General features: G+C 41.6%; 1 protein-coding gene across 5 annotated transcripts in view; it reads left to right on the top strand.

Annotated features, from left to right (window-relative positions):
- Nucleotides 1–23,172, top strand: part of wnk2 (WNK lysine deficient protein kinase 2) — a 225,255-nt gene that overhangs the window by 110,736 nt on the left and 91,347 nt on the right. For all 5 annotated transcript variants that reach the window (XM_041191976.1, XM_041191978.1, XM_041191977.1 and 2 more), the window contains exons 7-8: nucleotides 8,445–8,721; nucleotides 18,382–18,581. In XM_041191976.1, coding sequence (XP_041047910.1) covers nucleotides 8,445–8,721; nucleotides 18,382–18,581 — 477 coding nt within the window. The remainder of the gene's footprint in view (nucleotides 1–8,444; nucleotides 8,722–18,381; nucleotides 18,582–23,172) is intronic.

Below are 23,172 nucleotides of genomic sequence, written 5' to 3'. Positions count from 1 at the left end.
ACACCACCCACAAACCTGTCTCCATGTGGCAAGAACATTTAGCCCCCTGTTTTTAGAGAGCTTGTGCATTCTCTCTCAGCTCATTGATACATTCAAAGACTGTTCATCCTTTCTGAAAGTAAGGTGTAAGCGCAGATATGGAGAACTTAAAGAATTTTAATGGCAGAATCTCAATGTTTTTCTTCTGTTTCCTGTCCAAAAACTGGCCAGAAGGACAAAATACTTTAGTGGACCCTTGGAGGTCCTTGGCAATTGGAAAAAGGAGGAAGTGAGATAATGGGTTTGGGAGGGAGATCGTCAGTTGCGGTCAGTAGGTAGCCTGTTTTGGGGGAAGAATGAACCATAGCTTTTTGATATAATACTCAAGTGCTTGATGCTAAATTGTGTCATGACAAATATCTGTTAGAAACTAAACCATGAAATGTGACTGTTGTGGATCCACTGTGCCTATTTTCATATTTCTGCTAATGACCCCAATGGAAAAGTTTAATGATTAGCAGAAGCCACATTTGGTGCACAATTGTTGAACAAGCAGCTAATTCCCCTTTATTCCCCACCTCATTGTCAGTTTCTTGTAATCTTGCTATTAGTAGGTAATAGGAGCCTTGCTTGATTTGTTCACTTAAGCAAACCAAATTAATGGACTCATTTGTGAGACAACTAGTAATAGACAAATGTGTGAAATGTGTGTTTAGGAAAGACACTCTGTAATTATGCTGAAAAAAGAGACATGTTGCTGAAGCTTTTCGTGTTGCACTCAGGGCAAATGCAAGCATGCCACATTTCAAATGATTGCAACAATTTATACTACAGGAAAAAAGGCTGCTGATTGGTTGGCGTTGGCCAAGGAATTGCCATGGAGGAAGCAACAGGGAACTATAAGCTCCCCAAGCTCCAGGCTAATTCAAAAAAAAAATCCAGGCTTGAACATATTAATTTCATTTGCAGAGAACAGGTTCCTTAAAATGAATTTATGTTGCTTCTAGCGAGCATAAAGGAGTTACGTTACAAGCTTGACTGATTATCTTAAATTGGTTGTTAGTGTAGCTATTGGCCTCAGCCAATCAAAGTCGACTTGCCAACCAATCAGCACCCTCTTCTCCTGTAGTAAAAATTGTTCTGATTGTTTGAAATTGGCATTCTTGTGTTTGTCCTGATGAGTGCAAGATGAAAAGCTTTTGCAACATTTCTCTCTTCAGTAATATTCAAGTTCTGTACTATTAAGTAACTGATTCTACAGTTTATAAATCCAGAGGGGCCATGATTCACCTAAAATTAGGTTTCAGTTGGACAAGTACAGAAGTAGTTTGTGTATTACTGGTTTAAATCAGCCCTCATCATTTGCGAGAATACCAATTGTAAAGGAAGCAACCATTTATACTGCATGAGAAGAGAGTGCTGATTAGAGGTACCATCTCTAGCAGAGGCATTGCCATGGAGAATGCACCAGGGAACAGTTAACTGCCAAGCTTTTGTTTAAACTCAAACCAGGCAGGTCAACTCTGGTCAAGACATTGTCATGCGGAATGAACTAGGGAATGGCTGTCCCCAAAGCTTTTGTTTAGTTGAAAAAGATGCAATGCATGGACATGCTCCTTCTGTCTGCAAAGGACAGGGCCCTGTGTGTGAATGTAGGTAACTCCAGACACATGTAAGTGGGCCACACTGCGAGCTTGACTGATGATCTTGAATTGATTGTCAGTGTAACTCTAAGCACAGTCAGGATTGTTTAGCAAGTGTTGTCCAATTGCAGAAACCATCTAATGTCAGACACTGTGTTTTGCAAGCAAAGGGCTGATTGGGTTCAGCCAGTTATTTGCCTGTTGCGAACAGCTGAAGGGCTGTGCTATTTGATACAATCTGCCAGTTGTTGGGATGTATGGCCTACACACCTCGGATTAGACTGGCACTAAGATGGACAAAATGCCTTTTTGGCTTGACAGCAGCACCCTGTTAGTGGAGAGTATCACTTGTGTTGCTACTGCATAGAAGCAGCATGAAACAGGTAGCTTCATCTGTTGGTCAAATTTTTGGGATGCCTTACCCTTCTGGGATAATCTGAGGTAGACTAGGCATTTTTCAGATCTGAAAGTGGTGGTCTTAGACCCATTCATGAGTTTGCGTGATATGTAGTGAGTAATGATCTGATCAGGGTAGCCATTATCCTGCAGGATAATTTTGATACACCCTATTTCGTAATTGTCCTTAACAAGTGTGACTATATCAACAAAATGCATGCCATTCTTAATGATGGGTCCAAATTCATATCCATTGGACCTACAGCTAAGCATGACTGGATAGCCCCCCTCGAAAGCAAGTCCCAAAAACCTTTGTTGGACTTGTGTAAGAATAACTAGTTGCTGGATGGTATATATTTTAGGCTTACTGCGTATGCATGGGGGCTGTGCAAGACGCACAAAAGTGATGTCCCTTTATATCGTATCGATTACTGTTTCTGTATTAGCCAAATGGTTGACCGAGTTGCTAGAACTAGTTCTGAGCAAGCTTTCCACATACACGATGAAAGGTTCCTTCACCTTTACGAAGACCATACAGGGCTTGTGAATCAATAGCAATGCTGTGTTGATGTGCTTGTTCAGCATTGCTAGCCTATTCGCCAATATACCACTCAAGGAAGTCATAGTCATTTGCATCGTTCCACTGTCATGGTGATGTAGACGCACCACCATTGTCTGAATCTGTATTAATTGAATTTGTGAACTCAAAAACTCGTGCAGCTGAGTTCAGTTTTAACAACACCATGTGTCCCTAAGTAGATGGTGTTGCCAAGGGATCCCCTCTAGGCCCAGCTCTTTCAAACATCATTGTCAATTTCTATGAGAAACGAGCCTTCAATGGAATGACACCTAACCTCCTACCTCTTGCATATTTCTGATATGTAAATGAGATATTTTCTATATTTGAATTTGCAGCTGCATGTACGAATTTCCTTACACCTTAATGGACTCCATCCTGTGCTCAAATTCACCTTTAAAATGGAGCAGTCAAATTTTCATTGAAATGTGAGTTCAGAAATCTGCCGATGGATTCTCTACTTTGTCAACCGCAAGCCTACCTTGACTGGTCAATATACGTGTTGGGATTCCTATAGCTCCATGCGCTATAGGATTGGCCTATCGGCAACCATGTAAATAGGCCCAAGCCATTTGCTCACCCTGCAGGCTTGATGCTGAAATCAGGCGCATCGAAACATCCTGTGGGATAATGGCTACCCTGATCAGATCATTGCTTGCTGTATATCCTGCAAACTCATGAAACTCTAGCGAAAAGGGTAAATAGGGTGGTCAACAGGACTTTAAGCTAGAAAGTTGGGGGTGGGAGGGGGTGCAGGGAAGGGTAAAACTCCAAGAAGTATGACTAATGGGAAACAAAGCATCAGGTTAGCGTGTGGGGGGGTGGATTCAACTTCATGGAAAATTATGAAAAAACTGAAAAGAAAGGAGAGCCCAGGAGAGGCTATTAAAGTCTCCAGAACACAAAATAGGACAGTGTGTTTGGAAAGGGCTAGGAATCTAACTTCAAGCACATCAGATAAAGGGATGACAATGAGAAAGGGGACGGGAAATACAGGACTGAAGGTGTTGTATCTGAATGCACGCAGTATACTAAATAAGGTAAATGAGCTTGTGGCGCAGATTGAAATTAGCAGGTATGATGTGGGCATTACGGAGACATGACTGCAAGGGGATCAGGACTGGGAGCTAAGTATCCAAGGATATACATCCTATCGAAAAGATAGGCAGGTTGGCAGAGGGGGTGGGGTTGCTTTGTTAGTAAGAAATGAAATTAAATCGATAGCAAGAAACGATTTAGGGTCAAATGATGTAGAATCTGTATGGGTAGAGTTGAGGAACTGCAAAGGTAAAAAAAAACCATAATGGGAGTGATGTACAGGCCTCCAAACAATAGTCAGGATGTGGGGCACAAGATACACCAGGAAAAGGTGTGTAAGAAAGGCAAGGTTCCAGTGATCATGGGGGATTTCAATATGCAGGTAGACTGGGAAAATCAGGTTGGTAGTGGATCTCAAGAAAAGGAATTTGTGGAATGTCTACGAGATGGCTTTTTGGAACAGCTTGTGGTGGAGCCCACTAGGGAGCAGGCAATTTTGGATTTAGTGATGTGTAATGAGGCAGATTTGATAAGGGAGCTTAAGGTGAAGGAACCCTTTGGAGGTAGTGAGCATAATATGATAGAATTTACCCTGCAATTTCAGAGGAGAAAGCTGGAATCAGATATAACGGTATTACAGTTGAATAAAGGCAGCCACAGAGGCCAGAGGGAGGAGCTGGCCAGAATTGACTGGGTGATGAGCCTAGCAGGAAAGACAGTGGAATAGCAATGGCAGGAGTTTCTGGGAGTAATTTGGGAGACACAGCAAAAATTCATCCCTAGGAAGAAGCATACTAAAGGGAGGATGAGGCAACCATGGCTGACAAGGGAAGTCAGGGCCAGCATAATAGCTAAAGAGAAAGCATACAAAGTGGCAAAGAGCAGTGGGAAACCAGGGGATTGGGAAGCCTACAAAGACCAACAGAGGACAACTAAAAAAGAAATAAGGAGGGAGAAGATTAAATATGAGGGTAAACTAGCCAGTAATATAAAAGAAGATTGCAAGAGTTTGTTTAAATATATAAAAGGTAAGAGAGAGGCAAAAGTGGACATTGGGCCGCTGGAAAAATGATGCTGGAGAAGTAGTAGTGGGGAACAAAGAAATGGTGGAGTAACTGAATAGATACATTGCATCAGCATTCACAGTGGAAGACACGAGTGACATCCCCAAAGTTCAAGAGAGTTGGGGGGCAGGGGTGATTATGGTGGTCATTACCAAGGAGAAGTTGTTAGGAAATCTGAAAGGGCTGAAGGTGGATAAATCACCTGGACCAGATGGATTACTCCCCAGAGTTCTGAAGGAGATAGCTGAAGAGATAGTGGAGGCATTAGTGGTGATCTTTCAGGAATCACTCGAGTCAGGGAGGGTCCTAGACTGTTTAAGAAGGGAGTGAGGCAAGAGACGGGAAATTACAGGCTGATTAGCCTGACCTCGGTCGTTGGTAAGATTTTAAAGTCCGTTATTAAGAATGAGATTTCAGAATACTTGGAAGTGCATGGTAAAATCGGGCAAAGTCAGCATAGTTTCATCAAGGGGAGGTCGTGCCTGACAAATCTGTTAGAATTCTTTGAGGAGGTAACGAGTAGGTTGGACAAAGGAGAGCCAATGGATGTTATCTACTTGGACTTCCAGAAGCCTTTGACAAGGTGCCTCGCAGGAGGCTGCTCAGTAAGATAAGAGCCCATGGTGTTAGAGGCAAAGTATTAGCATGGATAGAAGATTGGCTGTCTGGCAGGAGGCAGAGAGTGGGGATAAGGGGCTCCTACTCAGGATGGCGGCCGGTGACTAGTGGAGTTCTGCAGGGGGTCAGTGTTGGGACCACAACTTTTCACTTTATACATTAATGATCTAGATGAAGGAACTGAGGGCATCCTGGCTAAGTTTGCAGATGATACAAAGATAGGTGGAGGGACAGGTAGTATTGAGGAGGCAGCGAGGCTGCAGAAGGATTTGGACAGGTTAGGAGAATGGGCAAAGAAGTGGCAGATAGAATACACTATGGGCAAGTGTGAGGTCATGCACTTTGGTAGGAAGAATTGAGGCATGGAATATTTTCTAAATGGGGAGAGAATTCAAAAATCTGGAGTGCCAAGGGACTTGGGAGTCCTAGTCCAGGATTCTCTTAAGATTAACTTGCAGGTTGAGTCAGTAGTTAGGAAGGCAAATGCAATGTTGGCATTTATTTCGAGAGGACTAGAATATAAAAGCAGGGATGTGCTGCTGAGGCTTCAAAAGGCTCTGGTCAGACCACATTTAGAATATTGTGAGCAATTTTGAGCTCCGTATCTCAGGAAGGATGTGCTGGCCCTGGGGAGGGTCCAGAGAAGGTTCACGAGAATGATCCCAGGAATGAAAGGCTTAACATATGCGGAACGTTTGAGGACTCTGGGTCTATACTCGATGGAGTTTAGAAGGATGAGGGGGGGATCTGATTGAAACTTACAGAATATTGAAAGGCCTGGATAGAGTGGACGAGGGGAAGATGTTTCCATTAGTAAGAGAGACTAGGACCCGAGGGCACAGCCTCAGAGTAAAGGGAAGACCTTTTAGAACAGAGATGAGGAGAAATTTCTTTAGCCAGAAAGTGGTGAATCTATGGAATTCATTGCCACAGAAGGCTGTCGAGGCCAGGTCATAGTATTTAAGACCGAGATAGATAGATTCTTGATTGGTAAGGGGATCAAAGGTTACAGGGAGAATGGGGTTGAGAAACTTATCAGCCATGATTGAATGGCAGAACAGACTTGATGGGCCGAGTGGCCTAATTTCTGCTCCTGTGTCTAATGGTCTTATGATTGAGCCTAAGGCCACCACTTTCGGTCCTGAAAAGTTCCCAGTCTTCGTTGCCCTGGCAGGGTAAGGTGTCTCAACAATTTGAGCAATAGATGAAGCTAGCCGTTTCACGCTGCTTCTATGCAGTAGCAACACCAGTGGTTTTCTCCACTAACAGAAAGCTGCCATGAAGCCAAAAAGCCATACTGCCTATCACACAAATGAGTAACCTGGGATATAAATTTTACTGCTGGTCTGATGCCTGGTGTGTAGACCGTATGTCTCAATGACTGGCTGATCATATCAAACAGCAGTCCTCTTTGTTTGCAACAATTGAAGTACTAACCAGCTGGTGCTTGCAAAACTCAAAACAAAGCCTCTAACATTAGATGTAATTCTGCGATTATCAGTTGGCTCGCAGTGTGGCTCACTTCTGCATGCTAGAAGCTAATGCTAAAACACAAAGGGTCCAGTCCTTTGCAGACAGAAGGAGCATATCCACGCATTGCACCTTTTTTCTACTGAACAAATGCTTTGGGGTAGCCATTGCCTGGTTCATTGGTCAAGCCTTAACCAATCAGAGTCAACCTGCCTGGTTTGAGTTTAAACAAAAACTTGGCAGTTAACTGTCCCCTGTGTATTCTCCATGGCAAAGCCCTTAGCAATCAGAGTCTACTTACCAACCAATCAGCTTCTCAGGCTATATAAATTGTTGTTTCCTTTATGATCGGTATTCTTGTAATATGTCCTGATGAGTGCAAGACAAAAAGCTTTGACAGCATGTCTCTTTTTTTCATCAAAATTCAATCCTGTACCCCCGTACAACTATAAGAGAAATGCCTGTTCAGTAGGTAGAGCTTGGCAGCACTGCACAAACTTGGGAGTGAGTCTTGATGGTTGGCAGGTGATTATGAACTGAGGAAGGGTCAGGAAGCATTGGGCACATTATTTTACTGTGGGCACATAACATCTTGAGATGAAGGCCCTAATGGGTTGGTCAAGATACCTTTGAGACACTCATGGTGTCAGCACTTGAGAGCCCCAACATTGTGCTCTGTTTGTAGTTCCAGATGCAGTCTGTTGAATATCTGATTTGACAAGCACATGTCCTACAAGTATTTTTACCATGTTTTTATTGTAGAGCGAGGAGAAAACATATCTCTAGCACAGCTGATGAAGCTGCGCAGCAGACCAGGTGTGCATGCAGAGCTTCAGGAGTTAGTGCAGGGGGTTGTGGCTTGTGTAGCCTCTTGTCTTTCTGTGCAGAATAACTGGTGGGTGTAGGCCCAGAACTTCTGCACTTGTTTATCCATGGCTTTCTACAAGGGCTGGATTTGTTGAGTACCTGCAGGCTTAGAAATGCTCACTAATGTTGAGATATCTCCGTTCATTGCTATAGGTGAAAATGGTGATGGTTAACCTGCATGCTACTCTTTAGCTTGTGATTTTACTTCTACTGATAACTTTGCCTTTTCACATTGTTAAGCTCAGCAACTCCTCTAAACTACCAACTATCTATAGTTGAAGTCTTGAAAGTACTTAATGTGGGAATGAGTGTTTTTTTAAAAAAAAAAGGAAATTAACGTTAATAGCCTTTTGAGTACTTTTCAGTTTTAGCCTTATCAAACTCCGAATTGTAACTAGTTTAAACTTTAGTTTTATATCCACTATACACTGTTAACCATTGTGCTATTTTGTAGTATTGAAATGAGGGAAGGGATAAGGTGGGAGCTAGAGTAAGTAAAGGATTTGTCAGTTCTATTATTTGTACTTCGCTTCAAAATGTTAAATACGAAAGAATTATAAATGTCTTTCTTTTTACTCTGCATTGCCAGCACTTGTGCACTAAACAAATATCATTTGATTTCCTCTACAATTTTGAGTGTGAAGTTCTTTCACCTTAAGAAGTTAAGATCATTGACTAAACCTGAAATTTACAGCAACCTTGGTTAATATTTTCCATCAGACTCTCATGTAATGGGGGAGAACAATTTTTGTACATTATAACATTTATTCAATGTTGATATTTTGGTTGCAGATTGACTCTGGTTTCTTTCAAGAATGTGATTCCAAGACTGTTGCCAAGTCGATACGAGACAGAGTAGCCTTAATTAAGTGGAGAAGGGAAAGGTGTCAGCAAGTAAATGTGACTAATGCACAAAGTGAAAAGGCAGAATTGGAAAAACAGAAGGATTCTTTTCATCAAGTTGTTGGTGCACCCCAGCCAGGCCAGCAAATCCCTTCAGAACTGGAAGAACCTGAAGTTGATCAACACGTGCATCAGAATCTGCTCATTAGTGTCACATCTGTTATGTGTAAGTGAAGTCATTTGATTTTGACTTTGTGTTTGGGGATATGACAGAAACATTTAAAAGTTCTGTCTGGTATGAAATAAATTAAACTAACCATTTTTTAATAAAAGCTGTTTATTGGCATCTAGCATTTGAGAATTATGTTTGGTCATCTCCACAGAAATTCTGAGATCAGAAAGTAGTGTTGCTCTTTTACTTTTTTCTTCTATCTACCCCCTTTACCGTATATATTTTAAAAAATACTTCTTTAGGGATCTCAACAAGAATAGCCTTGGAGAGTATAACTTGCTTCAGTTCTACCAAAACCAAACTGAATGTTAGAGCCTCTCTAACCTCCTGAAATGTATCCTCACTCAATTTGTCATAAAATCATTTTAAGATTGTGTGAGATCTAGAAAGCGAATTATGTTACTGGAGTAGGTACATGCATTACAAGTAGGCATCTTCCAATGAGACAGACATTTTATTTTGTCGAATCCATTCATCAATAAGATGTCAAAATTAGTATTGCTTTTGGCATTTTGCAAAACTCTCTCATTCTGAGAGAAGCTGTGGATAATATGCAGACAGCAAAAAAAGCCATAGCAGTCCATTCACTCTAAAGCTGCGATCTGCTACCAAGAAGCAGTATGATTGCATTCTCTGCTTCCAGGACTCCTCAAGTATTAGGAATCTATTGCTCCAGGTGGCACTCAATATACTTAATTATTGGTTGATTTATCGAAAGGTACTTTTTTATACGTGCTTTTCATAGTGTGGATATTTTCAACTGGTTTGAAGGCTATTCCATATTATTGGCCAAAATTCTGTTCCCCTGTGCTTTCTCCTAATACATCAAAATTAATAAATACTTGTGGCAGGCCGTACTATCCTACTGAGTAACCAAATGAACTTTGAAAAAAATCCCAACACTAAAGTCAATAATTGCATTAAAAGCAAGTAAGTAGGCAAAAGTTTGCAGAAAAAATAATATGCAGAAAAAAGGAAGCCAAAAAGAGTGAGCACGATTAGGTGTAATAGGTTAACCATAGAGAACAGTTAATTAAACTTGAAAATAATATGGAAAAGAATTGTAAGTGACAAAATTAACTGAACCCAGATCAGAGCACATCATTCTGTTTCTCCTGGAAAAACTCAGCAGGTCTGGCAGCATCTGCGGAGAGGAACACAGTTAACGTTTCGAGTCCATTTGACTCTTCAACAGAACTAAGTAAAAGTAGAAAAGAGGTGAAATATAAGCTGGTTTAAGGGGGGAAGGGTAGAGCTGGATAGAGGGCCAGTGATAGGTGGAGATAGTCAAAAGATGTCATAGACAAAAGGACAAAGGTGTTGAAGGTGGTGATATCATCTAAGGAATGTGCTAATTAAGGGTAGAAAGCAGGACAAGCAAGGTACAGATAGCCCTAGTGGGGGTGGGGTGAAGGAATCGAAATAGGCTAAAAGGTAGGGATAAAACAATGGATGGAAATACATTTAAAAATAATAGAAATAGGTGGGAAAGAAAAATCTATATAAATTATTGGAAAAAAAGTGGGGGGGAATCCGAAAGGGGGTGGGGATGGAGGAGAGAGTTCATGATCTAAAATTGTTGTACTCAATATTCAGTCCGGAAGGCTGTAAAGTGCCTAGTCAGAAGATGAGGTGCTGTTCCTCCAGTTTGCGTTGAGTTTCACTGGAACAATGCAGCAGGCCAAGGACAGACATGTGGGCATGAGAGTAGGGTAGATTGTTGAAATTGCAAGTGACACGGAGGTTTGGGTCATTCTTGCAGACAGACCGAAGGTGTTCTGCAAAGCGGTCACCCAGTCTGCGTTTGGTCTCTCCAATGTAGAGGAAACCGCATTTGGAGCAACTAATGCAGTAGACTAAATTGAGGGAAGTGCAAGTGAAATGCTGCTTCACTTGAAAGGAGTGTTTGGGCCCTTGGATGGTGAGGAGGGGGGATGTAAAGGGGCAGGTGTTGCACCTTCTGCGGTTGCATGGGAAGGTGCCGTGGGAGGGGGTTGAGGTGTAAGGGGTGATAGAGGAGTGGACCAGGGAATCCCGGAGGGAACGATCCCTGCGGAATGCCGCCAGGAAGGGTGAAGGGAAGATGTGTTTGGTGGTGGCATCATGCTGGAGTTGGTGGAAATGGCGGAGGATGATCCTTTGAATGCGGAGGTTGGTGGGGTGATAAGTGAGGACATGTTTCTGGGAGGGAAAGGAAGGTGTGAGGGCGGATGCACAGGAGATGGGCTTGACACGGTTGAGGGCCCTGTCAACCACCGTGGGTGGGAAACCTCGGTTGAGGAAGAAGGAAGTCATGTCAGAGGAACTGCTTTTGAAAGTGGCATCATCAGAACAGATGCAACGAAGGTGAAGGAACTGAGAGAATGGGATGGAGTCCTTACAGGAAGCCGGGTATGAGGAGCTGTAGTCGAGGTGGCTGTGGGAGTCGGTAGGCTTGTAATGGATATTGATGGACAGTCTATCACCAGAAATTGAGACAGAGAGGTCAAGGAAGGGAAGGGAAGTGTCAGAGATGGACCATGTGAAAATGATGGAGGGGTGGAAATTGGAAGCAAAATTAATAAATTTTTCCAGGTCCAAACAAGAGTATGAAGCAGCACTGAAGCAGTCATCGATGTACCGGAGAAAGAGTTGACTGGAACAAAGAATGTTCCACATACCCCATAAAGAGACAGGCATAACTGGAGCCATAGCCGCACCTTTTATTTGGAGGAAGTGAGAGGAGTTTAAGGAGAAATTGTTCAGTGTGAGAACAAGTTCAGCCAGACGGAGGAGAGTAGTGATGGATGGGGATTGTCCAGGCCTCTGTTCGAGGAAGAAGTGGAGAGCCATCAGACCATCCTGGTGGAGGATGGAGATGTAGAGGGATTGGACGTCCATGGTGAAGAGGAGGCGGTTCCAGTCCTTCTCCAGCCCCCTCCCACAACTCTTTCTCCGGTACATCGATGATTGCTTCGGTGCTGCTTCATGCTCTCGTCTGGACCTGGAAAAATGTATTAATTTTTGTTCCAATTTCCATCCCTCCATCATTTTCACATGGTCCATCTCTGACACTTCCCTTCCTTGACCTCTCTGTCTCAATTTCTGGTGATAGACTATCCATCAATATCCATTACAAGCCCACCGACTCCCACAGCTACCTCGACTACAGCTCCTCACACCCTGCTTCCTGTAAGGACTCCATCCCATTCTCTCAGTTCCTTCGCCTCCATCGCATCTGTTCTGATGATGCCACTTTCAAAAACAGTTCCTCTGATATGTCTTCCTTCTTCCTTAACCGAGGTTTCCCACCCACGGTGGTTGACAGGGCCCTCCAATCGTGTCCGGCCCATCTCCTGCGCATCCGTCCTCACACCTTCCTTTCCCTCCCAGAAACATGATAGGGTCCCCCTTGTCCTCACTTATCACCCCACCAACCTCCGCATTCAAAGGATCATCCTCCGCCATTTCCGCCAACTCCAGCATGATGCCACCACCAAACACATCTTCCTTTCACCCCTCCTGGCGGTATTCCGCAGGGATCATTCCCTCTGGGACACCCTGGTCCACTCCTCTATCACCCCTTACACCTCAACCCCCTCCCACGGCACCTTCCCATGCAACCGCAGAAGGTGCAACACCTGCTCCTTTACTTCCCCTCTCCTCACCGTCCAAGGGCCCAAACATTCCTTTCAAGTGAAGCAGCATTTCACTTGCACTTCCCTCAATTTAGTCTACTGCATTAGTTGCTCCCAATGCGGTTTCCTCTACATTGGAGAGACCAAATGCAGACTGGGTGACCGCTTTGCAGAACACCTTCGGTCTGTCCGCAAGCATGACCTAGACCTCCCTGTCGCTTGCCATTTCAACACTCCACCCTGCCCACATGTCTGTCCTTGGCCTGCTGCGTTGTTCCAGTGAAGCTCAACGCAAACTGGAGGAAAAGCACCTCATCTTCTGACTAGGCACTTTACAGCTTTCCTGATTGAATATTGAGTTCAACAGTTTTAGATCATGAACTCTCTCCTCCATCCCCACCCCCTTTCCAAATCCCCCCTTTTTTTTCCAATAATTTATATAGATTTTTCTTTTCCCACCTATTTCCATTATTTTTAAATGTATTTCCATCCATTGTTTTATCCCTATCTTTTAGCCTATTTCGATTCCTTCACTCCACCCCACCCCCACTAGGGCTATCTGTACCTTGCTTGTCCTGCTTTCTACACTTAATTAGCACATTCCTTAGATAATGTCATCAGTTTCAACACCACTTTGTCCTTTTGTCTATGACATCTTTTGGCTATCTCCACCTATCACTGGCCCTCTATTTAGCTCTACCACCGCCCCCCCCAAACCAGCTTATATTTCACCTCTTTTCTATTTTTACTTATTTCTGTTGAAGAGACATAAGGACTCGAAACGTTACCTGTGTTCCTCTCCGCAGCTGCTGCCAGACCTGCTGAGTTTTTACAGGTATTTTCATTTTTATTTTGGATTTCCAGCATCCGCAGTTTTTTGATTTTATTCTGCTTCTTTCTCCTCTTTACTCTTTACCCTTTCAAGATGCCTCTTTTATCATCATTCTTCCTTTCACTTTTCCACTCTCAGGTGCTCTACCCTCCCTATTCCCTACCCTAACCCTTGGGTACTCCTTGACTTTCTTGCTCTTTGCTACCATCCCAGGCTTGACTTCCTCTTGGATAAACCTACAGCTTCCCCCTGTGCCTCTTGCAGCACCCTCCTAAAGGTACACCAAGGCACTTGGCACTGGCTCATTCTGAGCAGCAACCCCAATTGCCCCATCCCACACACTTGTTGACCTTTCCATTCATTAGGCCTACTAGTGGCTAAACTTGCCAATCTCCTCCTTGCCCAACTCACCACTCCCACTGTTGACCCTTAACACCAAATCTCACCTTGGCCTGATCCCTGACTTCTCTGAAACTTTATCCTTTGACTATTTTGAATGAGAGGGTGGAACAAGGCAAGATGCTCAATCACTGCCATTCTCCCTGGAACAAGAAAAATATTCTCACCCCTTTCCTCCCTCAGCATGTGCATCAAACGACTTCTCATCCTCAGTGATTTCAGCCTCATCATCAATGCATCATGTTCTCTTTCCTCTTGAGTTCTCTGCCTTATATTTCTCCCTTAGTCTCCGCCTTCATGAAAACTCCCCAACATATATTCTTGCCCATCCCTTGTCCTTGCCATCCAACATAGTTTTGCTCACCCCATTGTATCAATCACACGAGGCCACCTCTGATAAATTCCTCGTATCACTCCACCCATATTCCCCTTCTTTGCTCCAACCCTATCTGTGTCCACCTCAGAAAAAGAAATCACCCACTTCATTGTCATATTCAGTTTCCAAATCCGAACTGTCTAACTTTTGACCTACTGTTTACCACAGCATTTCTGCACCTATTGATTTACTCAACCACAGCCTCACATCCACCATTGATCCCCTAGTTCCCAATAAAAATCATTACTCTTTCTCACTCAGAGATTTACCTTTATCTCTGCTTTTTATCCAAGATATGCAGACATTGAATGATGTGGCGGGCGACTTGTTTTAGCTATCACAGCAAGATTTGGTTGATCACATACTGGGTCCTGCTCACTTCTGCTAAAGTGCAAAGATAACCCTGACTTCTTTCCTCCACTACAATGCATCTGCTTAAAGCCCTCTCTCCTGTCATCTCCTCCCTCACTCCTATCAATAAGTGCAAGGAGCTCATGGACTTGTATATCACTAAGATTGATGAGCTGTGTCCCTCTCTTCTGCTAGCACATCAGATGCAACTTCCTCCCCCTGCCTTAGCCCTGAACTTTTATAATTCTCTCCTATCACCCCTCAAGCCCTTGTCTACGTGACCCACCACATGCTCCCTTGACCCTATTCCTACTAAGATTGATGGCTGCACCGTCAGTTGCTGATGTTCTGTTTAGCCTAGGCTCCGCTGATTGCTTCACAAAGACACTCCTTAAAATCTACCTCCTTGACCAAGCCTTTGATCATTTGACCCAATATTTCCTTATCTGGCTTGGCATCACATTTTGTTTCAAAATGTTTGTGAAATGTCTAGGGACATTATTATATTAACTACTGTATATAAATATGTTGTTGAAGAAGAAACAGAGCATGGATTAAAGGAAATGTAGAGTTAATATGACAGTATCCCTTCTTTAAAATGACTCTCATACAATCAGAATTTGCTGTTTTCCATAATTGATCTTTGTTTCCATTTTGAAATAGCTATAATGCCACATTCATTCACATTTGGAGCCTGTCACCCTTCCGGAAATGCCTGCTCACAATTGTTAGCATTCCCTAAATATGGAATTGGTGGTTTTGGTCATAAATTTAACTTGAATCAAGGATGATTCAAAGAAAGTGAGCATAAATAATAACTAGAAGATGCCTTTGAAATGAATACAAAATTTTGTATATACTTCTAGTATATACAAAATATTTTCCTTCGCTAAGCTGCTTTTGTGGGCAGGGTTCTGCAGAAATTCCATTCTGTTGCAAAATACAGCATTCTGACGGATTTTCAAAGAGCTGTGGAATGCAGGAGGTAGATAATGTAAATGGAGGTGGTTTTCCTCCATTTTCCTCCAATACTAATAATAGTATTGAGCCTCTCGTTCTTTCACATCTTCAGCAATGAGAGTGTCAGTTGATTTTTGCGACAAATCAAATGTGTAAAATTATCTGTTGGGATTCAGCAAAATACACGATCTTATGGAAGAACCCTTGGTGTGTAAATTTGACTGGAGCACATCATAGCCAAGATGGCTCAATGAGGAACAGCATAGTGTGGAACAAAATCGCTGCTTTAGAATCATTGGAATGGCCACTTCAAACACTAATGACATTTTGCAATAGGAAACCTGTCCAGGAAAAAATTACGAATCCTGAAACCTTCTGTCATATTGCAGCAGTACACAAAATTAATGTAGTTTTGAAAAGATACATCCAATTACATTTTCATAACCTAATATTCTGCTGGTCTGGTCAGTTATATGGGAAACTGGTTTACAGTGGAACTGTCAATCACTAAATTAAAAAATGATTGACGCAATGAGGAATGTTAAGGGAGTGAGAAAGACATTCAATATAGGGTACTTGCACTTGTGTTTTCCACCACCCTGCCCTGTAGTTTTTCAGTGTTATCATGGAAATACAGCTTCCATGGTCATTTTTAGTTTGTGGAATGATGCTAAGCTTTACTGATTGCTTCTGATTGATTGTCAGCAGTGTTCAGCAGTATTTTCATTAGCTTTTTTCTTCATTTTTGAGACTCAGTAAGAGGAGAAGCTGTAAATTTTGGAATATTACTTTGTTGATGTAATAGATCAATATTTTGACATGCTGTTATATTTTTTACATGATTACACTATGATCAAATCTTTTGGCACATTAACTCTTCTAGAATAAATGTTGCTGTGTAGCATGCTGCCGCTGACCGCAAGGAAGCAGCTCCTCTAATGAAACATGGGGCCATTGTGTTTATCTCTTTGTATCACTGAGTCTCCCTCCAGGTTTCCACTTCTGCAGTTAGGCTTCCTTTTTTAAGCTGGTGCCACTATATCCAAGCCTAACATTATTTCTCAACATCAAAGCTAATTTGTGCTGTTGTGATTTATTTTTAAAGAAGGACAATAAATAAAAAGAAAAATGCTCAACCTGACGGAAGAACACAGAGGGCGTGTTAAATCCCAAAAATGTATTTTGAGTTGCATGCAAGCACAAGATTTAATTGCAGTCTTGACTTGCTCCGTTGAGTTCATATTGTCTTTGTTTGTTCAACAGTTAGTCTTACTACTTATAAGTAGTACTGTGTTGATAATTCCTGAATAGATTTCTTGCCAGCTGGTTGCAGCGTTGAATGAAAATGCAGGCATTTAAATTTGTAATATTGTGATAAGTTTACTAACTGCAGTCACTTCAAAGAGTGGCCTTAGAAATCAACTGGAGTTTTCATAGCGACATTATTGAAGGAAGCCATTCAGTCCATTGTGTCTGTGCTGGCCCTCTGAAGGAGCAATTCATCTAGTGCCACTCCCTTGCCTTTTTCCTGTAGCTCTGTAAATTTTTCCTTTTAAGATGATGATCCAATCCCTTTTTGAAAGCCTTGAGTGACCCTGCCTACACCACCGTCTCAGGCAGTGCATTTCAGATCCTAACGCCTCTGCTTGAAAAAGTTTCCCCTGTGCCACCATTGCTTCTTTTGCCAATTGCCTTAAATATGTGCCCTCTGGTTCTTGACTCTTCCACCAGTGGGCACTGTTTCTCCATACCTACTCTGTCCAGACCCCTCATGATTTTGAATACCTCCATCAAAGTTCTCAACCCTCCCTTCTCCAAGGAAAACAGCCCCAACTTCTCCAATCTATCTACTTAATTGACATTCCTCATCCCTGGAACCATTCTTGCAAATCTTTTCTGCACCTTCTCCAATGTCTTCACATTCTCCCTAAAGTGTGGTGTCCAGAACTGAACACTGCTTCATTTGAGGTCGAACTAATGTTTACTACAAGTTTAACATAACTTCCATGCTTTAGCACTCTATGCCCTTATTAATAAAGTCAAGGATGCTGTATGTTTTATTAACCGCTCTCTCAGCCTGTCCTGCCTCCTTCAATGATTTATGTATGTAACCCAGGTTCCTCTGATCTACACCCCCTTTTAAAATCGTATCTTTTTTTATTGTTTCTGTGCATTATTCTTTCCAAAATGAATCACTTCACACTTCTCTGCGTTAAATTTCATCTGCCATTGTCCGCCCATTCGACCTACCTGTCTGTGCACTTTTGAAATTCTACATTGTCCTCATTGTTCACAATATTTCCGACTTTTGTATCATCTGTAAATTTTGAAATTGTGCCCAATGCACCAAGGTCTAGGTTATTAATATATAAACAGGAAGATCAGGGGTCCTAACACCAATCCCTGAGAAACTCCACTGTCCAAAAACGTCCTCCAGACCAAAAATAAGCATTCACCACTGCTGTTTGTTTCCTGCCTCTCAACCAATTTCATATCCATGTTGCTTCTGTCCCTTTTCATGAGACCTAACTTTGCTCTCAAGTCTTATGAGTTTTATCACTCTATCAAATGCCTTCTGGAAGTTTTAAGTTATCCTTTTTATCCCACGCATGTTCTTGTGATGATAATATGGAGAATCTGTGTCCGATAAAAGTAACAATTTTATTACCTTCCTATTTAAACCAGCACTCATCACATAGGGGCAACTTGCTTATTGTGTCAAGATAGCACTGTCTTTTGCTTTTTCACAGTTAGGGTGGAGGTTTCCTCCTCGTAAGGTTTATTTGTTCCTGCCTGGAAGCAAGGATAACAAAAGAAGGTGCTTCCAGTTTTTGGTTGCCTAGAAGCCCTAAACAAGATCAGGCTGTCATGACTTGTCATTTCTCAGGAAACACTGGCTCTGACCTCCCAAAAATAAGTTTGAAAACATGGGAACAGTGTTGTTTGTTCTGAACATTTATTTTAACATTTATTTTAATACTTCATGGCACAGGGTGCTACGTTTCATTTGGATTGTCAGAATTGACCTGCTCAGTTTATGTTGTACTTTTGGTGTTTTTACAAATAAATTCTGTGGACATGTAAGCAATATTACTATTTATCAACTATATATTTTAAAGCCGACAGCACTTGTGACAGTGGGCAAGGGTCAACACTTTACTCTGACTCCCAAGGAAGCCAGCAGAGCGTAGTCCACTCATCTGTTCATGAACCAATCCCCCCTGGAGTACAGCAGATCAGCAGTCCACCTCAGAGTGAGATTCAAGCACCTTCCATTAGCTCACAGCAACTGTTGGCTCACTACCAGCACACATCTACAGTAAGTTTTAAAATTCTAACATGCTATTTCAAAATTTATTTTTTGCATTACTATAAAACCAATTTCTTTCTCTCTCAGTTGAAGTAACTACCAACTATAAGTTGCATGACTGGACCAATAACTACTAACAAAAATATAATAATTGAATTTCATCCCAAAGCTGATTTATGATTCTCTTAATTCATCGGACTCCAAATGGGGACACTTTGAGTATAGCACAAGCTAGGATATGCAAATGGCATCAAAATAACTACGCTTAATAGCTAAATTGTAATGTTTAAGATCTCTAGAAAATAGTTAGGTTTGTTAGCAAGCTCTTAATAATTGTATTATTTACTGGTAACTTTCAAAATGCACTAAGGATAAAAACATAGCTCCACTGTAGCCTTGATGTAAGTGTGAATAGGAGTTTTTCCAAAATAAAACTGCTTTGAAAACCTTACTGTCCTGTGGCTAGACTACCATATTTGTTGCAAATATCTCAGGTATACAGATTGAGGTGTTAAAACCTATTGTCTTAACTTGTAAGTTGTGGATTATTGCTTTTTGGGTTTGAAGATGACATATAGTCATGCTTTAGCCTTGGTAAATTTTGAGATAAAGCCCATCCACCATGTATTGATTTAAAAAAAATAAAATGTGTGGGGCCTTGTCTTTCATGGCACATGGAAAAAATAAGAATTTTATTTCCCTACCTTTTTAACTGGAACTATCTCTGACTTTGTAAGTAAGCAATTTGTCTCTAGTAACTTATTACAAAACTACGGTTATATTTTGTTTGCTTAGTTTAAATTATGAAGTTGTCGAATGCCGTGCTAAAGCATGGATGAGTGTTTCAGTGGCAGATAAACTGAGGCTGGTTGGATGGGCATTGTCACAGAGGTGGATATAGGCGGCCTTTGTTATAGGAAGGAGTAGGGTTGAAGCTCATCTTGGTCAAGTAGAAAGCTGAGCATACAGACAGTCTGAGCTTTTTGAGACCGTGGCCAAATAGGGTGTTGGAATTGGTTGTGATGGATTGAGTTTCTGGCAAAGGCCAAAAGTGATGGCTTTAGTTGGCCCATTGTTCAATATTAAACATTTGCTGCTCTTCCAAGATTAGATTTTGGACAAGTGATGGAAGGGTTGAGATATCATAAGTGCACATTTGGCACTTGCTATTGTGCTTTTTGATGATGTCTCCAAGGGGGCAGCATGTAGATGAGAAAAAGGAGGGGGGCAAAGGATCGATCCTTAGAGTCCAGTGCGTGTGAGGGGAAGACATTTGAAGGAGATTCTCTGGTTATGACCGGATAACACAAGAATTAGGAGCAGGAGTATGCCATTCAGCCCTTCAAGCCTGTTCCATTTAATAAGATCAGGGCTTATGTGATGTCTCAACTCCACTTTCCTGTCTCTCTCCCCATAGCCCTTGATTCCTTTGTCGAACCAAAACTTATCTAACTCAGCCATGGATATATTTAATGAACTACCCTCCACTGCTCTTTGGAGAAGAGAATTCCACAGTCTGATGACCCTGAGAAAAAAAAAATTCTCCTTATCTCAGTCTTAAAAGGAAGATCCCAAGTTCTAGACTCCCCCTCATGGGGGAACATCCTCTCACTATCCATTCTGTCAAGTCCCCTCAGGATCTTGTATGTTTCAATAAGATCACCTCTCGTTCTTCTAAACTTCAGTGGGAATAGGACCTGCCTGCTCAACCATTCCTCCTAAGATGACCCCTTCATTCCAGGAATCAATCGAGTGAACCTTCTCTGACCTGCTTCTAATGCAGTTATATCCTTTACTTAAGAGACCAAAGATGTACACAGTACTCCAGATATGATCTCTCCACTGCCTGTATAACTGTAGCAAAACTTCCCTACTTATATATTGCATTCCACTTGCAATAAACAACATTTCATTTGCCTCCCTAGTCACTTGCTGCTGCTGCATGCCAACTTATTGCAATTCACGGACCAGGACGTCCAGATCTCTCTGTACTGTAGAGTTCTGCAGTCTCCATTCAAGTAATGTCTTGCTTTTCTGTTCTTCCTGCCAAAGTGGACAAGTCCACATTATACTCCATCTGCCAATTTTTTGCCCACTCACTTAATCTGTCTATATCCCTTGCAGGCTCCTTAAGTCCTCTTTACAACTTACTTTCCTACCTAACAATTTGTCACAAGGAAATTTAGCCACCATTGATCCCTTCATCCAAGTCATTAATACAGATTGTAAATAGTTGAGACCCCAGAAGTGATCCCTGTAACACTCTACTTGTAACAGCTTGCCAACCTGAAAATGACCCAATTATCACTACTCTTTGCTTCCTGTTAGCAAACCGATCCTCTATCCTTGCTAACCTGTTACCACCTGCATCATGAGCACTTTCTTTGTGTAGTAACCTTTGAGGCTCCTTGTCGAATGCCTTTTGGAAATCCAAGTACACCACATCTACAGGTTCCCCTTTATCCGCCTTGCTTGTTACTCCCTCAAAGAACTCTAAATTAGTCAAACATGATTTCCCTTTTACAAAACCTTGTTCACTCTACTTGATATGATTTTCTAAATGTCCTGCTATTATCTCTTTGATGAATTCTAAGCTGCTGGGACCTTTCAAGAATCTAGGGGATTTTGGAAGATCACAACCAATGCACTTACTATCTCTGCAGACTCTTCTTTTAAGAGCAGAGGATGAAAGCTAACAGCTCCAGGGGACTTGTCAATCTTTAGTTCTAATAGTTTTCCTGGTACCTTTTCCCCAGTGATTGATTGACTGTTTGAAGTTCCTCCCTTCATTTGACCTCTTGATTTTTAAGCATTTTTGGTATGATTTTTGAGTCTTCTACAGTGAAGTTGGTCACAATACCCATTCAACGCTTCTGCCATTTTTTGTTTCCCATTATTAATTCCCTATTCTCACCGTCCTAAGGGACCAACGCTCACTTTAAGTTACTCTTTTCCTTTTTAAATACTTGTAGGAATTCATACTACCTTCTTATATTTCTAGCTAGCTTTCGCTCATATTCTAATTTCTCCCGCCTTTTTATGTTATTCTTTGCTGATTTCTAAAATGCGTCCAATTTTCTGATACCACTATTCTTCACAGTATTGTACACTTTTTCCTTCAATTTGATATGATCCTTATCTTTCTAAATTAACCATGGATGGTTCATCCTTCTCGTGGAGTTTTTCTTAATGGAATACATCTTTGCTGAAAGTTATAGAATATCTCCTTAAATGATAAGTAAGCATAAAACTAAGCAAGGCCAGTCCCACACTGCTGGGTAACAGAAGAAAGATGTTTGAGGAGGATGGCATGGTCCAATATTCAAGGCTGCAGAGAAGTCAAAGGTGTGGGGTGGGGGGTGGGTGCGGTGTTATAAAGCACCAAAGTCACAGAGGATGTTATATTAAAGGAAAACGTGGGGACATCAAAACAACAGATCAAATGAAAGACAATTAAAAATAAATATATGATAAAGAAAAGGATAGAGAAGTGGAATTAGTGAGTAGGAAATGGATGGGAAAAGAATTGTAAGGAATAAGGAAACCGAAAAAGGGGGAAAACCAATGGCAGGTTAGGGTTGCATATGGTACTGGTTCAGAGAACTTGTTCCATTGCACTCTGTTTCCCTTCCATCCCAAATACAGTGTGCTCTAGCTCTGAAGTAGCTTCTTAAGATTCCCATGTTCTGTCCATTAGAATTTTTAGAAAAATGCAGCTCCCTGGAAAACACTCTTTATTAGTCATTGTCCATAGCCATTTTTTTGGTTTAGCTTCACATCATACATAAGTTAACTCATAGGAAGTTATATCCCTGAATCCTAAAAATTGTGTGACTAGCAGGCATGCTAAAGAGCTGAGTGTTTGCATTAAAGGTAACCAGACCATGAGCCAGTGTGGTGTTGATCAAATAGTTGAAAAGGAATTCTGGAAAGCTATGCCATCAAGACTGTCATGACCTGAGTGAGCGAAGGTTTATAGAACTGTGCCCTGTCGGTGTTAATGTTATTTGGGGACCTTGGATGGAATAAGTGACTTGAGGGTCAAATCCATTGAGTGGGAAAAGCGAAACATCTTACCTATTGGAGGCCAAGTTGGAAAGACTGAGACACTGCATGTGGTGCCACATTTGTGCAGAAAGTGATGCAAATGCTTGTAATTTAGTGAGATTGTCTTGTATCTGCTATTCCATGTTTAATTTATAGTTCACACTGACTGCAATTTGCCTGTTAATTCATGTTTAATTTACATTGATTTTGACATGTTAAAGTAGAAGTTACAAAAAGTGAAATTGCTGGTAATTTCTTTGTGGAGGGGAATCATTTGGTTATTTTGGTTTATGATGCCCCTGCCCCCAAGGTAATTGAAATAACTGTTAGGATTTTCCAAATGCATCATAAATATAGTTTGAAGAAAGTCACAACATGAAAAAGCTGTGTGCAGCACAGTATAAATGGTCAAAAATGTTTATATATATTTTAAAATTTTGATAGGTTTGAATGAGTCTTGTCCAAAGCCTCCACATATTCAGGACTGACCTAGTGGCTGAATCTAGCCTCACCATTCTGCATCTTTACCATGAGAGTCTGTCCATATAAATTA

This window comes from Carcharodon carcharias, chromosome 7 (assembly GCF_017639515.1).
Source record: "Carcharodon carcharias isolate sCarCar2 chromosome 7, sCarCar2.pri, whole genome shotgun sequence".
Lineage (NCBI taxonomy): Eukaryota > Metazoa > Chordata > Chondrichthyes > Lamniformes > Lamnidae > Carcharodon > Carcharodon carcharias.
Note: the sequence above shows the minus strand (reverse complement) of the source record. Positions and strands in the feature narration are given on the sequence as shown.